An 18,789-nucleotide genomic window follows, 5' to 3' on the forward strand; every position below is an offset into this window, starting at 1 on the left:
TGGTAAAAAATAAAAAATGCATATTTTTAGACATTCAGCCAAAATACATCAAATTCAGGGTCTTGGGAGGAAGGTATATGGCGAGCCAAGACCTAAGAGCCTAGGCTTTTGACAAAAGGGCGGGCTGTCCAGCCCTACTCGAGGGAAGAAGAAGAAGAAGAATTCTGGAAGAGTCTCGACTGAGGGTGGAGACTAAAACGAAATACGGGGGGTGTGCACAATCCCGTGCAGCAGATGGCTGCTGGCTTATTCCAGAACTAGGATAAGAAGAAGGATAATCCTTACAACTCCTTCCTCCTGCACAGCCGGAGAAACCTTACTCCAAGACCCTCATGAATGACTAATGACATCCTGCTCCATCCTTTCTCTGGGTAAACAGGGGCCAGGATTTAAAGTAAGGGGCGCCTCCCCCTAACCCCCCACTACAGATCCTCTTACCTGACTATGAGGAACCCCAATAAGAGCGCCTACCCCCCACCTTACAATTGAGAGGGTGGGCGGGGAGGCGTTCTTTGTCGAGTTCTACCAAACTGAAAAGAACTCCTAAATAAAATATAAGTGATGTCACGTTCGAAAGAATGTTTCTCTCTCTCTCTCTCTCTCTCTATCTCTCTCTCTCACGCCCTCTCTCTCTCTCTCTCTCATTTGATATAATAATCCAAATATTCAAGCTGTCGTCTCTCTCTCTCTCCTCTCTCTCTCTCTCTCTCTCTCTCTCTCTCTCTCTCTAAGTAAAATCTTTGACAGAACATATTTATAAAAACTAAATCTCTCTCTCTCTCTCTCTTTCTCATTTGATAACATATTCCAAATATTCAAGCTGTCGTCTCTCTCTCTCTCTCTCTCTCTCTCTCTCACCTCTCTCTCTCTCTCTCTCTCTCTCTCTCTCTCATTTTAAAGAATGTTCCACGCTTTCGTTTCTCTCTCTCTCCTCTCGTTCTCTCTCTCTCTCTCCTCATTGATAAAAAATTCAAATATTCAAGCCCTCTCTCTATCGTCTCTCTCTATCTCTCTTATCAAGATTTCATTCCATCTCATCACATAAATTAAGGTCATTCTCAAGAGTCAACTCTCATCTGTCAAGCAAGAGAGAGAGAGAGAGAGAGAGAGAGAGAGAGAGAGAGAGAGAGAGAAGATCGTCTGCTGCTTGCAAGATTGCTGAGCAAGCACTGGGCAAGGAGAGAGACAAAGAATATCAGAGAATTAGACAAAAAGAATTTTTTTTGTGTGTCATCAGGAATATCATGGGAATTGACGCGTTTGATTGTATTGTCTTCAAATATGATTTTTTCTGAAAAACAGCGATTTCAATTATCAGTCAAATCTACCATTTTTGAGGGGAAGGGGTGGGTTAGTGAAATAGGTGCACCTCACCTGTAGGCATTACTTTGTAAATTCAAGTTTGTCAATTTTCCATTGACCTGTAAAGCCTTTTATTGTCTTCAAAGTTTTTTAACCTGAAAACAGTGATTTGAATTATCAGTTAAATCTACTCTTTTGTGGGCTGGGTTAGTGTAATCAGTGCACCGGCATTACTTGTCAATTTTTTCATTGACTGGTAAATCCTCGTAATGTCTTTAAAATATTGTTCTTGAAAACAGCAATTTGAATGTATCAAGCAAGTCTTACCTTAGAGGGTAGTGTGCCATCAGTACACCTCCCGCGGTGCACTGTAGGCATTACTGTACAAGGTTATTTATAGCATCCTTGACTCACCTGCGTGAGGCCGGACCGGAAGTACCGGCGAGAGTCCTAGCGAAACTCCTAGAGGTCCTTGTCCCGTGAGTCCTATCGCTGAAAGGATTGATAATAAATAGAAAATTCATTGTAAACAAGTGTGTTTGTCTTCAACAGGATGTCGCTGTACAATGGATGTCTTTATGAGTCTTTATATCATGATGTCATGATGTAATCTTGGTCACTGATGTTATTATATTGATGTTTAGTTTTTTACGTAAACAATTCTTCAACGATTGGTTTATTGGTTTGCTTTCGATGGGATATGGCGTTGTAGTAGGAACTTTAATAGCATTAGCTGTAATTAAGGAATCTTGGTCACTAAATTCTGTAAATATATAGAATTACATCAGTACGGTGTAAAAATTTTATAAACTATTGTCAACAAGTAGTTTGTTTTCTATCAGGTAATTTTAATAAGTGGCATTTACGTAGAACCTTTGGAATGTCGAGTGTAATTACGGAATCCAGGTTACAGATGTAATTCTGTAAATGTCATTCAGAATCACATCAGTATGATGTATTCTTTAAACAATTTTGTTGTTCAAAGGGCCTTTATAAGCCTTTGGAACATAGTCTAATGATGTAATCCGAGCCACTGGTATAATTCTGGAAAAAAATCTATAGAATTACGTCAATACAAAGTGCGATTATTAAAATCTTATCTCGAAGTTAGATTTTAAAGTTTTAATTTAAGGTTTTTAATATTTCTCGAAACTCTACTGAATGATGTGATGTTTATTTCTTCTTTTATTAATTCTTGAAAATATTATATTCGTTCAAACTAGTATTAAAAAGAATACAAGATTCTATTCACATTTTTTGTCACAGGAAGACCCAATATCTAAGCTTCTGAAATAGAACACTTTATAAATACCCATCCAATTCTGCAAACTGGCGCCTTGGCAAGAAGGTGACAATAGTTTGTCACGATTAAAAAGTCTGGGTGCAGATTATACACAGAATACTAATATACTGGTTACTTCATCAAGTGACAACAATCAGTTCAAAGACAGTTGCACGTTGCAGATAAAATGGCCTATTTCCACGAAGTGGTTACAGAAGAAGACAAGACCGGTTTTGTCTTGAATGTATTATAAAACTCGTGGATAGTGGCATGGCAAGATTTACCTCTACGAGATATGAAAAAAATTGGGACAGGTAGCTATGTCTTTTGTTTGAAATTCAGAAAGTTTTGAAAGTCAAATGATTCTTTCTTTGAATCATCTGCTGAAAACATTGAGGCCTTACAGACCTTACAGAGTCAACAGACTTATATAAATCCCAAGAGAGAGTGACAAGTTATAGGCCAAAGTAAGTTAGTCCAGCAATGCTGGTGTTCTGTTTGAACCAGCTGCAGTCTACACAGAAAGAGAGAGTGACAAGTTATAGGCCAAAGTAAGTTAGTCAAGCAATGCTCGTGTTCTGTGTTCTGTTAGAACCAGCTGAATTCTATAAACTACAATAACCAGAGATGTAAAACAAGGTCTGAAATAACTTATAATAAACTTATATACTTAAAAAAAAAAAAAAAAAGAATACTTACCTCCAAAGATGGGGTCTCCAAATGAAAAAATCTTGGAAGATCTCAGCAGAGGTTCTCGATCTGTGCCAGAATTTAGGAGAGAGATAGAAAAAAAACCATATGATTATTGACAGCATGAATTTGCTAGCAGTGCTATCTGGGCAAAGGGTATTATAAAAGGTCAGTGCTTCACTTATAAACTGTTGGTGACGGATAGCTGTGGTGGTGTTGGAGAAAGTATCTGTGCTGGTGTTGGAGTTTGTTGGCTTTGTTGGTGATGGTGAATCGTGCTGGTGGTGATGTTGCTTTGTTGGTGATGGCTAAGGTGATTATTGTTAGCTTGGAGTGTTTGAGAAAATTATATATATATATATATATATATATATATATATACATATATATATATATATATATCAGAAACAGGGGATGAGAAAATGAGACACTGGGTGTTAGGTCCTGACGGTTTCGACTTTATTTGCAAGTCATGAACGTAAATGACCAAAATTTGTAAACAAGTCGAACCGGGCAGGACCTATACACAGACTCTATTTAGTTTTTATCACCTGTGGTAATGTATGGATATATATATATATATATACTATATATATATATATATGTATATGAGTGTATGTGTTGTGTACAAACAATTTACACAGAAACAAAATTAAGAAACTCATTTAAATAATTAGCATACATCACAGAAATATTGACAGCTGCCCCAAGAGAATACACACATTTGACCGTGAGAAGAAATATTCGCATTAAAAAAAAACATCTCATGAATGATATTTTTACCGAAAGAAAGGGAAGTAAAAACAATAATTAAAGATATATTTAGTCATAGGAAAGTGAGTGGCAAGATACTGTCTTGATAAGATATTAAGATGATGAAAATAATAACGTTAGCTTTGGAATATAAACTTGAGATAAGACGCATCAGAAAGATAGAAGGTTTTGTTAAGAAAATACCAATGACAAAACAGCGTCCAGAAAATGAGACAGCTTGATTAATATCCATCAAATATTTTCAATTTTCAAGTTTTATTTTTCTGAATAGAAATATTGTGCTGGCTTTGTCTGTCCGGTCGACATTTTCTATCCGCCCTCAGATTTTAAAAACGACTGAGGTTAAAGGGCTGCAAATTGGTATGTTGATCACCCACCCTCCAATCATCAAACATACCAAATTGCAGCCCCCTAGCCTCAGTAGCTTTGATTTTATTTAAGGTTGAATTTAGCCCTCAGATCTTAAAAACGACTGAGGCTAGAGGGCTGCAAATTGGTATGATGATCACCCACCTTCCAATCATCAAACGAACCAAATTGCAGCCCTCTAACCTCTGTAGTTTCTATTTTATTTAAGGTTGAAGTTAGCCACGATCCCGCGTCTAGCAACGATATAGGCCAGGCCAACACCGGAGCCGTGGTTAAAGCTTCATGGACCGCGGCTCATGCTGCATTTACACCGAGCCAACCGAAAGGTTTTCAGTGGCCTTGATTATACGCTGTACAGAAAACTCGATTGCATATTTTCTTTGTTTACAATCATTTTTTCGACAATAATTTTTTGGAGTTGGATGGAAACAAATCGAGACAATTTAATTAACATTTCATAAATAATTTCCTACGCTACAGGAAACAGCTCCTCACATACAAGGGCATCATTATCTTATAACATTATTTCGTGCCATTATTTGATAGTGGCGTCCTGGCGTCACTTTTTAACAGAATACCATCGATCAAAACTAATTCAAAATTCCCTGGAAAAAAATGGGAGATATTTCAAGTCAACATCTCAAAGAGAGTTTAATTAACCTTGGGAAAAAATATTGGGGAAAAATAATACTCCGCTTAGAGTATTATCTTCTGGTAATATCAAGTTTCATTTCAGTCTTAGTATGGAAAGTTTTATGGATATTACTTTTTTTTTTTACCTCCCATTATCTTATACGAAGGTTTTTTGCTACTGACTCGGCTTAATTACTCATTGCTAAAAATTATGCAGTAAAAAAATGGCAGTGGGGAGAATGTATATATATATATATATATATATATATATATATATATATATATATATATATATCTACATATACATATACATATACATATGTATTATTATTATTATTATTATTATTATTATTATTATTATTATTAGTTATTATTATTATTATTATTCAAGCATACAAATACACACGATATATGTATATATACATATATACATATATATGTATATCTATATATATATATATATATATATATATATATATTTATTTATTTACACATACATATGAGTGAATGTATGATATGATAATAATAATAATAATAATAATAATAATAATAATAATAATAATAATCTAAAGCAGCGAAACCTCGATTTTGACATCCCAGCTCATTCCGAACTCTATATCTCGCATTCTCAACTTAATTCCCGTTTCCAGGAATCGCTGGTCTTTTTTAAAATTCCTCCTATTTACTTTCCATTATTGTCCTCTCGCCTCCATTCACTGGTCTTACAAGAGTCGTAACGTTCGGGGGTCTTACAGGCAGACGTCTTTATATTAGGCCAAGTGGCGTCAAAGGTCTTCCTGAAGTCCATGCTTTAAGCTATAGTAGATTCACATCAACAGTGCATTTGATGTCTAGGCCAGTCCCTTACGACGCTCCTGATTGGCTGTTGATAAGCCAGTGACGGGGCTGGAAGTTGGAAAACTCTCCTCAGTCTCTCTCGAGAGTTCACATGGGTAGGATCTATGTTCCACCTCCTGCCTATGTGAACTCTCGAGAGAGACTGAGGAGAATTTTCAGCCCTGTCATTGGCTTATCAACAGCCAATCAGGAGCGTCGTAAGGGAATGGCCTAGACATCAAATGCACGGTTGATGTGAATCTGCTATAAGCTGGAATTCGCCATCTTGCAGGCTTGTGGATTTTTAGGTTAATATTCTCTAATTGCAATTTTTTGCACGATTAGAAAATTCTGGATGTTTATGAAGGGGAAAGTGGTACTTAGCACTAAGCACTTTATTCTTTAGAACTTGGCACTTCAGGGAATTTCCATTTCCTAATTTTAGCAAGACTGTAACTTAGTAGTGACAAAGTCTGAATAATGTGTTTCTTGTCGAGTTAAAGGTGCAGTAATTCTAGCCTAGAATATTTATGATTTATTCATTAGAATGAAAATGTAAAAAAATGAATAATGTGCATATTAAACTGTACAGAACAATTATTTCTAATAAAATATAGCGCATTTATTTTAATATTTTTATTAGATTCTATACATCCAGTGTGTGTTAAGTTGTTTATGAAATATTCTTAGGCTAATTGTATATTTCTCTCAGAATTAAAATATATTTCATATTCTTTGTATAATTCTTTGTAAAATATACCTAGATCAATTGTATATATCTTTCCAAATTAAGATTATGCTTTTATTCATCGTTTTAAGCGTAGGTAATTTATGTACACTGGATCACGTGACCATATATCGATAGTAGTACTACTACAACTACTGCGCAAAGCTAGACTTTCATTCATAATATCTTTCATTCATAAAATCACTTTGAATTGAAAGCCATCGATGAATTATATTCAATCCACCGCCAAACTTTGACCCGTTTTCAATCCGAAATCGTGCCTGGGCACGAAACGGGCATTGAGGCTGCCTTTCTAAGTAATACCATTCGATCTTGAACAAAAAAAAATCAGAAAAAAGTGAAAAAATGAAAAAAATTCCAAAAATTTATTTTCAGTTGAAAGCGTTCGATTACGTTCTACTTCATACCCGGGCACGAACCGGGCACTGAGGCTGCTTTTTCCATGTACCATTTCGCTCTCGAAAAACAAATGAGAAAAATAGACAAATTTTAAATGTTTTTAAAAAATAGAAATAGATACAGCAAATTCGTTGTCTTCGTACGCTTAGGAACGCAAGACCTTTGGGCGGTTTCGTAAACAGCTGTCGTAAAACAATAGCAGTGCCGGAAGTTGAATAATGGAAAGACTTGGCTGAGAGAGAGAGAGAGATGAGAGATAGTGGGAGATGAGGGGAGATGAGAGAGAGGACCAAAAGTCAATTTTCTTGTCTGAGACGGACGTTTGTAGGATATATATACCTATATATAGTATATTATATACAAATAGACTACATATATCACATATATATATGTATGTATATATATATATATATGTGTATATATATATAATATATATATATATATATATATATATATATATATATATATATATAATACATATATATACGTATATATATTTTTATGCTTATCACTACATCGCTAAGAAAATTCTATTGACTTTCCAAAAATAGATAGGAAAAAATTATAAAAAAAAAAATTTAATCACCGACAGAGGAACTACACATGAATATATTTATCTCGGTAAAAATATCACTGTCCCCGGCGACTTTTATTACGATAATATATTCTTGGGGAATGTATACGCCGGAGCTCTGAGGACAGAGAGGCGTTGTAAGTATATTTATGGGACGTGTAATAAAAAAAATTGCGATGTGCGTATTTATGTGGCAGATGCCTGCGTGCGTATGTAAATATTTGTATGTATGTATGATACATATGTATGTGTATGTGTGTGTATGTATATGTAGCCTATGATAAAAATAGTAATAATAATAATAATAATAATAATAATAATAATAATTATTATTATTATTATCTGATGTTCATGGACGACATCAAGCTGTATGGTAAGAGCATCAAGGAAATAGATACCCTAATCCAGACTGTAAGGATTGTATCTGGGGACATCAGGATGGAGTTTGGAATAGAAAAATGCGCCTTAGTCAACATACAAAAGGCAAAGTAACGAGAACTGAAGGGATAAAGCTACCAGATGGGAGCAACATCAAACACATAGATGAGACAGGATACAAATAACCTGGGAATAATGGAAGGAGGAGATATAAAACACCAAGAGATGAAGGACACGATCAGGAAAGAATATATGCAGAGACTCAAGGCGATACTCAAGTCAAAACTCAACGCCGGAAATATGATAAAAGCCATAAACACATGGGCAGTGCCAGTAATCAGATACAGCGCAGGAATAGTGGAATGGAACCACGAAGGAACAGAATCTCCTGCAGCAGCAATAGAATCAGAAAACAGGAAACAAATGACAAATACACAAAGCACTACACCCAAGAGCAAATACGGACAGACTATACATAACACGAAAGGAAGGAGGGAGAGGATCTAAGTATGAGACTGCGTCAACATCGAAAACAGAGCACTGGGGCAATATCTGAAAAACCAGTGAAGACGAGTGGCTAAAGAGTGCATGGGAAGAAGAAACTAATAAAAGTAGACGAAGACCCAGAAATATACAGAGACCAGGAGAAAGACAGAAAGAACAGAGGACTGGCACAACAAACCAATGCACGGACAATACATGAGACAGACTAAAGAACTAGCCAGCGATGACAATTGGCAATGGCTACAGAGGGGAGAGCTAAAGAAGGAAACTGAAGGAATGATAACAGCGGCACAAGATCAGGCCCTAAGAACCAGATATGTTCAAAGTACGATAGACGGAAATAACATCTCTCCCATATGTAGGAAGTGCAATACGAAAAAAATGAAACCATAAACCACCCATAGCAAGTGAATGCCCGGCACTTGCACAGAACCAGTACAAGAAGAGGCATGATTCAGTGGCAAAAGCCCTCCACTGGAGCCTGTGCAAGAAACATCAGCTACCTTGCAGTAATAAGTGGTACGAGCTCCAACCTGAAGGAGTGATAGAAAACGATCAGGCAAAGATCCTCTCGGACTATGGTATCAGAATGGATAGGGTGATACGTGCAAACAGACCAGACGTGACGTTGATAGACAAAGTCAAGAAGAAAGTATCACTCATTGATGTCGCAATACCATGGGACACCAGAGTTGAAGAGAAAGAGAGGGAAAAAATGGATAAGTATCAAGATCTGAAAATAGAAATAAGAAGGATATGGGATATGCCAGTGGAAATCGTACCCCATAATCATAGGAGCACTAGGCACGATCCCAAGATCCCTGAAAAGGAATCTAGAAAAACTAGAGGTCTGAAGTAGCTCCAGGGACTCATGCAGAAGAGTGTGATCCTAGAAACGGCACACATAGTAAGAAAAGTGATGGATCCTAAGGAGGCAGGATGCAACCCGGAACCCCACACTATAAATACCACCCAGTCGAATTGGAGGACTGTGGTAGAGCAAAAAAAAAAAAAAAAAAGAATACAAAAAAAAATAATAATAATAAAATAAATAGTATGATAATAATAAAAAAAACAAAAATCTCAATAATAATAATAACAATACATCGAACGAAAAACTATCTGAGAACCGAGAAAGGGCAAATTCTCTATTACAAGTCAAAGCAAAGCATCTACCTATTCACTTGCGTAACTTGAGCAAACCCGCCCCTGTCCCTACATAGGTATATGTACGCAGTAACCCCAGACCAGCCCAAAATCCCGCAGTCAATCGCGGGTGGTACTGTAATGAACGCCAGAAGTTTTAATCGTCTGCGAGAATTCTCCAGCAGAAGTCTATACCCGTCTTTAAGGTGGTTTCTCATTGGCCTAATGAGATTTCTCTTTGTTTTTTCTCTTTTTCTTCTCTATCTATTGTTGTTTATTTTGTGACGCGTTTCCGGTTTCCAGTTCGAATTGTGGTTTAAAAGTTCGATGAGATATTAATGTTTGTTCCTAGAATAATATAAGAATATATATATATATATATATATATATATATATATATATATATATCATATATGTATATATATATATATATATGTGTGTGTGTGTGTGTGTGTGTGTGTGTGTGTGTGTATAGTCTTCTTCATCGCTAACGTCTATTTTAGTTTGATTTTATCGTTGCAATTGTTATTAAACTCAACATATTTATATTTTATCTGTATAAGTTATTTATTTCATCGTTATAAACTCCAGTCAATAGATTCATATAATATATATATATATATATATATATATATATATATATATATATATATATATAATGAATCATATAATATGTCATGATTAAATAAATACATAACACAGATTTCGCGATAGCATTCTATTGTTTATAGCACTTACAAATATCATAAAAAAAAACTATAATTAAACTTGATACCTGATTATCATAACGCCTAACAAACAGATACATTACGCAACGCATAAATAAACGGAGGAATTATCATAGCAAGAACAATCACAAGCAAAAAAAAAACTAAATAGAACATCTACAAGGTGAAGTTCTCGAGGAGAAAGTACAATCATTAACACAACGGGCGCAAAAGCATTGCCTATCAGGATGCCGTGACGTCATCGCAGTAGTATTGAGGTCAAGTTCACGAGTGAGACAATGCTCCCTCTTCATCTTAATTACCTGATGAGGGACTGAAGCGAGCGTGACGCGGGGTAATGGACGACGCGACGGCTGGCCGGAAAGCGTTGCGTCAGGAAACGTTACTCAACGTTTTGTCGTTTATTTGTTTTTAATTGTTTATTATTGTTGCGTATTTATATAATTAGTATTTACTGTTTGTAATGATACAGATGTTAATGATAGGGGATAGATATAACATCTCTCTCTACATTCACTACCATCCTCCCCCCACACCTAAGACCTACCTCTCTTCACCTCCGTGTCGTCGTCCTCCACAAGTCGTTCGCCAAGGACGACCCTAGCGGGCTGGGGGACGGGATTCCCCGAAGGGCGCGGCGCGGGTTCAGGGTTCCCCTCAGCCTTCGTCGGCGGCGTCGCCGTCAGGAGAAACAGGACGATCAAAGGGCGAATCTGAAATTCGTGAGTTGAATGAGAATTCCTGAAAGGTTTATGGAGCTATGGTTTAGTTATTGGTTTGGTGTTCTCTGGCGTTTCAGAGGAAGGGCTTATTGAGTATATATAGGTTTTAGACCTGATTGAAATAGCTTCTCTCTCTCTCTCTCTCTTCTCTCTCTCTCTCTCTCTCTATGAAAATATATTTATATATACATTTGTGCATATTATATATATATACTACATACATACATACATATATATATATATATACATATATATATATATATATATATATATACAATATTATATATATATATATATATATATATATATATATATATGATATATATAGAGAGAGAGAGAGAGAGAGAGAGTGTCATCTAAAAATTTAGATATTGCAAAATGTGACTGCATCCACAGTTATTTTTAGAATTTTGATATTATTATTATTATTATTATTATTATTATTAATTATTAAGCCAAGTTCCGAATGCTAAATAATGGATGCACCGAAGTTTATAGAATTAAAAAAAGATACATAATAAGTAAATAATTAAAACTGAAAATATGGATTAATATAGATTCCTTTGAACTCTAATGAATAATGGATTCCTCCATATCTCACTTGGGTTGGGGGGCGGTGTTGGTTGGGTGGTGGGGGTAAGTCACCTAATTACCCGTCAAAGCAAACAGTAAACAAATATATTACAAGTGATGTTTATTTAACCGAATATAAATAGGGGGTTTGTGTTTGTAGGCCTTATTAGTCGTTTCATGCGATGAGCCTATAGAGAGGTTTAGATTTTTCACTTACTCGGGGAGTAAGCCTACAAATTACTCTGTTGTCGTTGTTGTTGTTGTTTTTGTTGTTGTTATTGTTGCTGTGGGGGATAGGAAAGGTCTATGGAAGAGACTATAAAGGTCTGAAAAATGTGTTTTGTGTTGAGTTAAAGATACAGGAATTTGAGGACAGGATATTTATGATTTATTTATTAGAATGAAAATATAAGAAAATGAATAATGCGCAAGTTAAACAGTACAGAACAATTATTTCTAATAAAATATAGCGTATTCATTTTAATTTTCGTTGGCGAAACAACGCACTATATGACCGCAGATTTTAGTTTAGCACACGCACCGTGTAAGCCGGAGGTTGGATCACGCCTTGTTAATTTGGAATAGGCCTATAGATCATTTATGTTAATTCCTTTTTTAATTTGATGATTAATAATTAATACTTACTATAAGCATTCATTTACAAAAATCATTGCGGATAACGTGTAAGTATATAATGGTATGTTTTTAATAGTTAATAATAATAATAGTTTTTGGTGTTATAGGGTGCCTCATAGTCATAATAATAATAATAATAATAATAATAATAATAATAATAATAATAATAATTCATCTTTTATGTCCTAACAGCCTATAGAGACCTGGAGCTTCGTAGACCTCCACAAAAATCAAATGATAATAATATTAATAGATAATAATATGTCTTTAGATAGCTTAAAATGGAGGTAATTAAGAAACTCTCTGTATCACGAAGGACATGCGTAGCTCGATCTAAAAGAACTCTCACTTCGTCAAGAGAATACAGATTGGGAATTACTTTATCTGACATATCCTCGACGTCCTCTGAGATACAGGGAAAGTAGGTGACTTTATAATTGAACAAAATTAATTGGGGTGAAGTGTGCAAGTGGTTCAAGTGGTAAATAGGTCAATAAATGAGTTAGCAATCATTAACTTGACCAAAATCACTGCTTGAATCATAACAATCAAAATTGGCGTGGAAATCAAAGCAATATTTCATTGGTGTCCTGAACAAGTTTTGAACTTGTCTGGGACGTACATCAGTCTCGTATGAAAGTCCCCCCCCCAACCTCCCCTCCTTCCTCCCCTGGACTTTAGACCACCTTTCACCCTCCCCCCCCCCCAAAGCCTCCTTAAAGCAAAGAGAAATATATATCCTAACAGTGTAGCCTGACTGAAAGTATAGCAACATTTCATTGTGCTAGAACTAGTTTTGAACTTGTCTGGGACGTACATCAGTCTTGTATGAAAGTCCCCCCCCACCAGTCCCCCACCCCTCCTGTTCCCAACTGGCCTTTCCACCCTCCCCATCCCCCTCCCCCCTCCCAAAAGACCTTAAAAAAGGAGAAAAATACATCGAAACAGCGCCCCTTGGCCGTATATCACTCGAAAGAAGGTCAGGCGTCCGAAGTCGCCTTTAAAACTTGTCCTGCATTAATCTTTCGGGAGAAGCCTCACTCACTCCCACGAAATAGGACCCAAGGGGTGCGTGTGTGTGTGATGGGCGCGGGGGAGGGGTGGGGGTGGGGGAGGAGATGGTCCTGTCTAAAGTTAGTCCAGAAGAAGAAGAAGCAGAAGGACTCTAGACGTCTCTCGTTTGAAAAGTGTGGAAGAAAGGCGAGCGAGCCTGGAGCTTCCTCGGTATAAATCACAGACGCCGAAGCAGCAGCGGCCATCTACCAGCATCGAGCTTTGTCTCGGACGAAACGGGGCATAAGAATGAATCATTCTGACTTGAACTTGTATGTGTGTATATATATTTCACCTGATCTCTAAGACTGGAAATGGTACATATATCTTACCTGATCTTTCTGACTTTAACCGTTGTATATATATCTTCTCACCTGATTTATGAGTGAGTCAAGTGCTTTGCTGCCCTTTTGGGTCAGGATGTAGAGGTTGGAAGCGCTGTTAGATTTATCAGAATGTGCGACTGATGGCGGGCATGGTAGGGGAAGAGTTGGGTTTTGCTGAGGATCCAGTATAAAGATTATTAAGACACTATAAAAGGTATCAGAATGTGCAGCTGAAACCAGGAGATTTGATAGGTGAAAAAAAGTGTTTCCCTCTTAGGTCACTATAAACATAAGACACCATTAGAGGTGTCAGCAATTACAGCTGATACCAACGATTTGATAGGTGAAGAGCGATCCTTTAAGATAAGTGTTGGTTTCTTATGGTATGCTGGAATTAACTCTTTATCTTAATCTGTTAATATTTTGTGAAGACAAAACTGTATCTATAGATCATATTCACTATAATCTCTCTCTCTCTCTCTCTCTCTCTCTCTCTCTCTCTCTCTCTCTCCCAAACGGAAGTAGACTTATTTTCAAACACTTAAGACTTTGTTTCAGTTCCAAAACACAAAATTTTCTTTAAAAAAAATAAATAAACTTTTCCATTTCCACACTTTCTTTTTGCACGACTTTTCATTCAGTCCCCCACAGTGGATGTCTCCGTAACTGAAGCTTTTGTCTTCCAATACTTTCTATTTTATCCAGTGATTATCTCCAGTCCTTCAGTTCCAGTCGTGTCGTCAGCCTTCCGTGAAGTGTCGTGTGAAGTGTCAACTACGCCCTGTAACAAGGCACTCACTCAGTGTCAAATAAAGTCGAGAATCGAAAAGATTTATTTTTATCATGTAAGGATGTAAGGGGTTTATAAAATTCCAACCTCGTGTCCAAAGCTAGCCCAGGCTTGATGGAAGCTAAGGGAATTGATAGACACGCCTCTTGAAATAAGGAAGGTTATGGGAATCGGGGAATATAAAAGTTAGCAGAAAGTGCTGGAGTCTTTTCTCTGTTGGGCAAAGCTGTGAATTATGTAGTCCAGTAGTTAGTAGACTATAGTGGGTCAGAGCTGCTGTAGAGTAGGGCATAAGGATTGCAACTTCATCCCAGATTGCTAGTTGAGAGAAAAACATATAGATACATATATTGGTCCTGATAAACTGCATGGAAAATCAGTTTCAGTTTCCACGTTATCTAGAGGGTCCTTTGCCTTAATTGCTAACAGCCATTAGTTGAGGAAAAATTGAATATAAATTCACAAACATTTGACAGTAATTCCTCTGTATATAATACACAAACTTTAAATATATATATATATATATATATATATATAATATATATATGTGTGTGTGTGTGTGTGTGTGTATATATATATACACGTATATATATATATATATGTATATATATACTCATATATAAACAATTGTACATCATGTATATAGGCCTAAGATTTACAAATGCATTTACATACCAAAGTAAACAGCAAGCACATGATTCCCATTTTGAAAAACAAGCGAAACCTTTTGACAATCACTGACCATGTTGAGCATCAGAAAAATCTCCAGTAACGATGGAGTGCAATCCTGCGACGAAGGATTCCTATATTCGACCTGGAGGATCCTTTTTCCCTTCCCGTTTTCTGTCGCTGCTGGCCCCAAGAAGAAAAAGAAGATGATGAAGGGCTCGGTATCCTGGAAGAACTCAGAAAAAGAATGAAGAGGTCCCAGACCAGTATCCAACGCGACGACCTATCACAACAAACCCTCCACTTGGACTGCCTTCTGACCTCTCCTGGAAGCTCTGAGAAGCATTCCGCCTCTCCTAGCGGTGACCCTGGCCGGCCTGGAGAATCTGCAGGTGACGGGAGGAGGGAGAGAGACCTGGAGGGAGGGAAAAAATGGAAAGAAAAGCATGAGAGGCCACGTCACGCAAGAGTGACTCCCAGACGCGCCGACGCCCAGCCATTGTCTTTTGGCTGGAAGGATCTGAAAGCGCGGGAAACACGGATTATCAAATAGCCCCAGATGGACCTTAGGGATCTTCTCCTGCAGTTTTCCCGAAGAGGGAGTGTCCCAACGTGCCCTCCGGCCTACGATACAAAGGATCTATTATCCAGTGAAATGTCACTCGCCTGAAAAAATTGGTAAAATATCTACCAAGTTTTATTCCAGAAGTCCTTGGAGAACAATGAACTGTCTCTCTTGTCTTCCAGCATCCGTTTGGCATTCAAGAAAAGTGCGAAGGACTCTCATGTCCTTGCTTTCGTAGGAGACGACGACGTCCGTGTCCTTGAGAAGGATCTCTCGCAGTAGCATGTCTCAGCTTCTGAACGACACAGGACATTGCGAAAGAAGTCAGCGTTGTGACACTTCACTAAATATTATGTCAGTCATTTTTGATAAGTGGAGCGTGGTGAGTGATGCTTCTCAATGTGGAATTGTTTATTGAAGGGATGATGTTTTATTTGTTTTACCTGAAGGTTATCTAAGTCTTTATGCTAGATTATGATTAGTTTTCTTTTTTTATCCAGTATATTTAGCTTTGAATGTCTTGTATACCTTTCAGATAAAGATATTTATTTATGTTAAAAGGGAAACAACTTTTTTTTGGCTGATTCAGATATTTTTGATAAACTGTATGTTTCCTCTCACTTTATATGTCCTATAAATAATTATGATTTAAATCCTAGATTAGGTAGAATTTAATCTTATGATCAGGTAGGATTTAATCTCTAGATCGGGTAGGATTTAATCTCTAGATCGATTAGGATTCCATTCCTAGATCAAGGGCAATTTCAGGTCTAGATTAGGTAGGATTCAAATGCTGGATCAGGCAATGTTTAAATCCTTGAATTTACGGATTAAAGCAGCTTTAAACTCAAGATTAGATAGGATTTTAATCCCAGATTGAATACAATTAAGTTCTAGATCAAATAGGACCTAAATCCTATATCAAGTAAATTTAAAATTTTAGTTCAGATAGGATTTTAAGTCTCCATTCAGTCAGATAGGATTAAATTCCTAATTTAGGTAGGATTCAATGCCTAGATTAAGCAGGATTTAATTCCTACAGTAGGTAGGATCTAATTCCAAGATTAAACATGATTTAATTCCTGGACTGGGTAGATTTAACTCCAAGATTAAATACCATTAAATCATGTAGGATTTATTTGCACTATTAGATAGGATTTAATTTCTAGATATGTATATATATGCATACATATATATACATATGAGAGGGAGAGAGAGAATACGTATCCATATGATATCCAGGGCAAGAGAAAGAGAGAGAGAAAAACATTGGAAAAATCCTCGTTGCGCCAGGTAATAAAATGCAATAAAAAAAATTGGGGAAACATATAGATCTTGACTATAAGTATTGCGGGTCGGGAATATAAACAGCTCGGGGCCCCATACTTACGTTGCCTATTGTACGGTTTCGAAACTCACCGTTCGATTTTGCCCTCACAGGAGGAGGTGAAACCTCAGCGACCGAACGATGATTTCTGCAACCGAACGAAGAAGAGGAAGACTTAGGTTTCGAAGTCCATATGGGTGAATTATTGCCAGAGCTATTTGCGTCGACGTTAAAGACCAATTTACGTACGACGGTTCGACCCAAGATCGACTTTGGGCGCATGCGCGGAGGAATTCCCTCCCCCGGCCCCCAGGAAGTATCAGAAACCCAAAATGTTTATTTATATACTTTTGGAAGCAGATCAAAATATTATTGGGGCTGAGGGAGGTCCGTATTTGCATGGGAAAAGTACAGAAAGAGATATTGTATCGGATGTATTGTCACTATTGCCTAACATACACACACACATACACACACACACACACACACACACACACACATATATATATATATATATATATATATATATATATATATATATATATATATATATATATATATATATATACAACATATATACATATATATATATATATATAATATATATATTATTAATATATATATATGTGTGTGTGTGTATATATATATATATATATATATATATATATATATGCACACATATTACTGGAAAAAATCGTTTTTCTTTGCCCATTTACGAATGTAATCATAACAACCTTAAGGAATGAGATCATACTATTAAGGGCACCTTTTTCGGGGGCACTGCCCCACCCAATACCCCCAAACCAAACCCCTCCCACTATCCCTCCTTAAATAAGATATAGCCCCAAGGACTATTTTTCCAGCAATAAATTATAAAAAAGCCCAAAGAATCTATTTCCCCCCCCCCCCTAAAAAAAAAATTGCATGTATTTATGTGTGTGTGTCTTTGAGTGTCTGTAACGAATTCGAAAACTATTTTTTGCCACGTTTTTATATCTTTTTTTTGTTCGCGGCAGACAAATTTTTTATTGAATTTAATTTTGAAGAAAACTGTATGTATGTGAGCCTGTAACGCATCAAAAGTATTTTACCACATTATATAAATACATCATACTATAATAATGGGCGTAATGTCTGTCTGTCTGTCATTCAATCATGGCCAAACGGCTGGTCAGATGGGCATGAAACTTGGCAGGGTTATGGTGGGGACCCCTAAGATGGTTTGTAATGGGGTTTCATCCAACTTACCCCCCTCCTTTGTAGGGGATGGGGGTGAGAAGGGATTCCCTGAAACGGAGCTGTTTCTGGCCGTGAAACGAGGCTGGTTGTTCCCATAGTCTTAGTTACTTTACGATTTTTCATACATAATTTCTGTACAACTTCCCCGGAGAAAGTCGTGAATATTTCAGCTCGGACACAATAGAAGATGAAAATTATCATCAATATCCGCAAGATTTTTTGAATAACTCAAATCCATCGGGACTGCCAGTGCACAAAATAACGTTGAAGAAGTACTGCCCGGTAATGTTGCTTTGGAATTTCGATCCTGCCAATGGACATTGCAACGGAACGAGGTTCGCCGTTATGGAGCTAAACTCCCACGTCATCAAAGCAGTGATAGCAATGGGCCCTCACACCGGCAAACGTCTGTTCATCCCCCGGATTTCTGTACAACTTCCCCGGAGAAAGGCACAAATATTTCAGCTCGGACACAATAGAAGATGAAAATTATCATCATTATCAGCAAGATTTTTTGAATAACTT

The 18,789-nt window shown here is 36.8% G+C and overlaps 1 protein-coding gene across 2 annotated transcripts in view; it reads right to left on the reverse strand.

Annotated features, from left to right (window-relative positions):
* LOC135199224 (neurotrophin 1-like) overlaps positions 1-15,463 on the reverse strand; it is a 20,262-nt gene extending 4,799 nt beyond the window's left edge. Inside the window, exons 1-4 of one of the 2 annotated variants that reach the window (XM_064227092.1) lie at positions 15,207-15,463; positions 10,912-11,077; positions 3,284-3,343; positions 1,717-1,794 (exon numbers count right to left, since the gene is read on the reverse strand). In XM_064227092.1, the coding sequence (XP_064083162.1) occupies positions 1,717-1,794; positions 3,284-3,343; positions 10,912-11,077; positions 15,207-15,218 (316 nt within the window). In that variant the 5' untranslated portion in view covers positions 15,219-15,463. The remainder of the gene's footprint in view (positions 1-1,716; positions 1,795-3,283; positions 3,344-10,911; positions 11,078-15,206) is intronic. The other variant, XM_064227093.1, reaches the window with a different exon arrangement.
* Positions 15,464-18,789: the final 3,326 nt, after the last annotated feature.

This window comes from Macrobrachium nipponense, chromosome 25, assembly GCF_015104395.2.
Source record: "Macrobrachium nipponense isolate FS-2020 chromosome 25, ASM1510439v2, whole genome shotgun sequence".
Lineage (NCBI taxonomy): Eukaryota > Metazoa > Arthropoda > Malacostraca > Decapoda > Palaemonidae > Macrobrachium > Macrobrachium nipponense.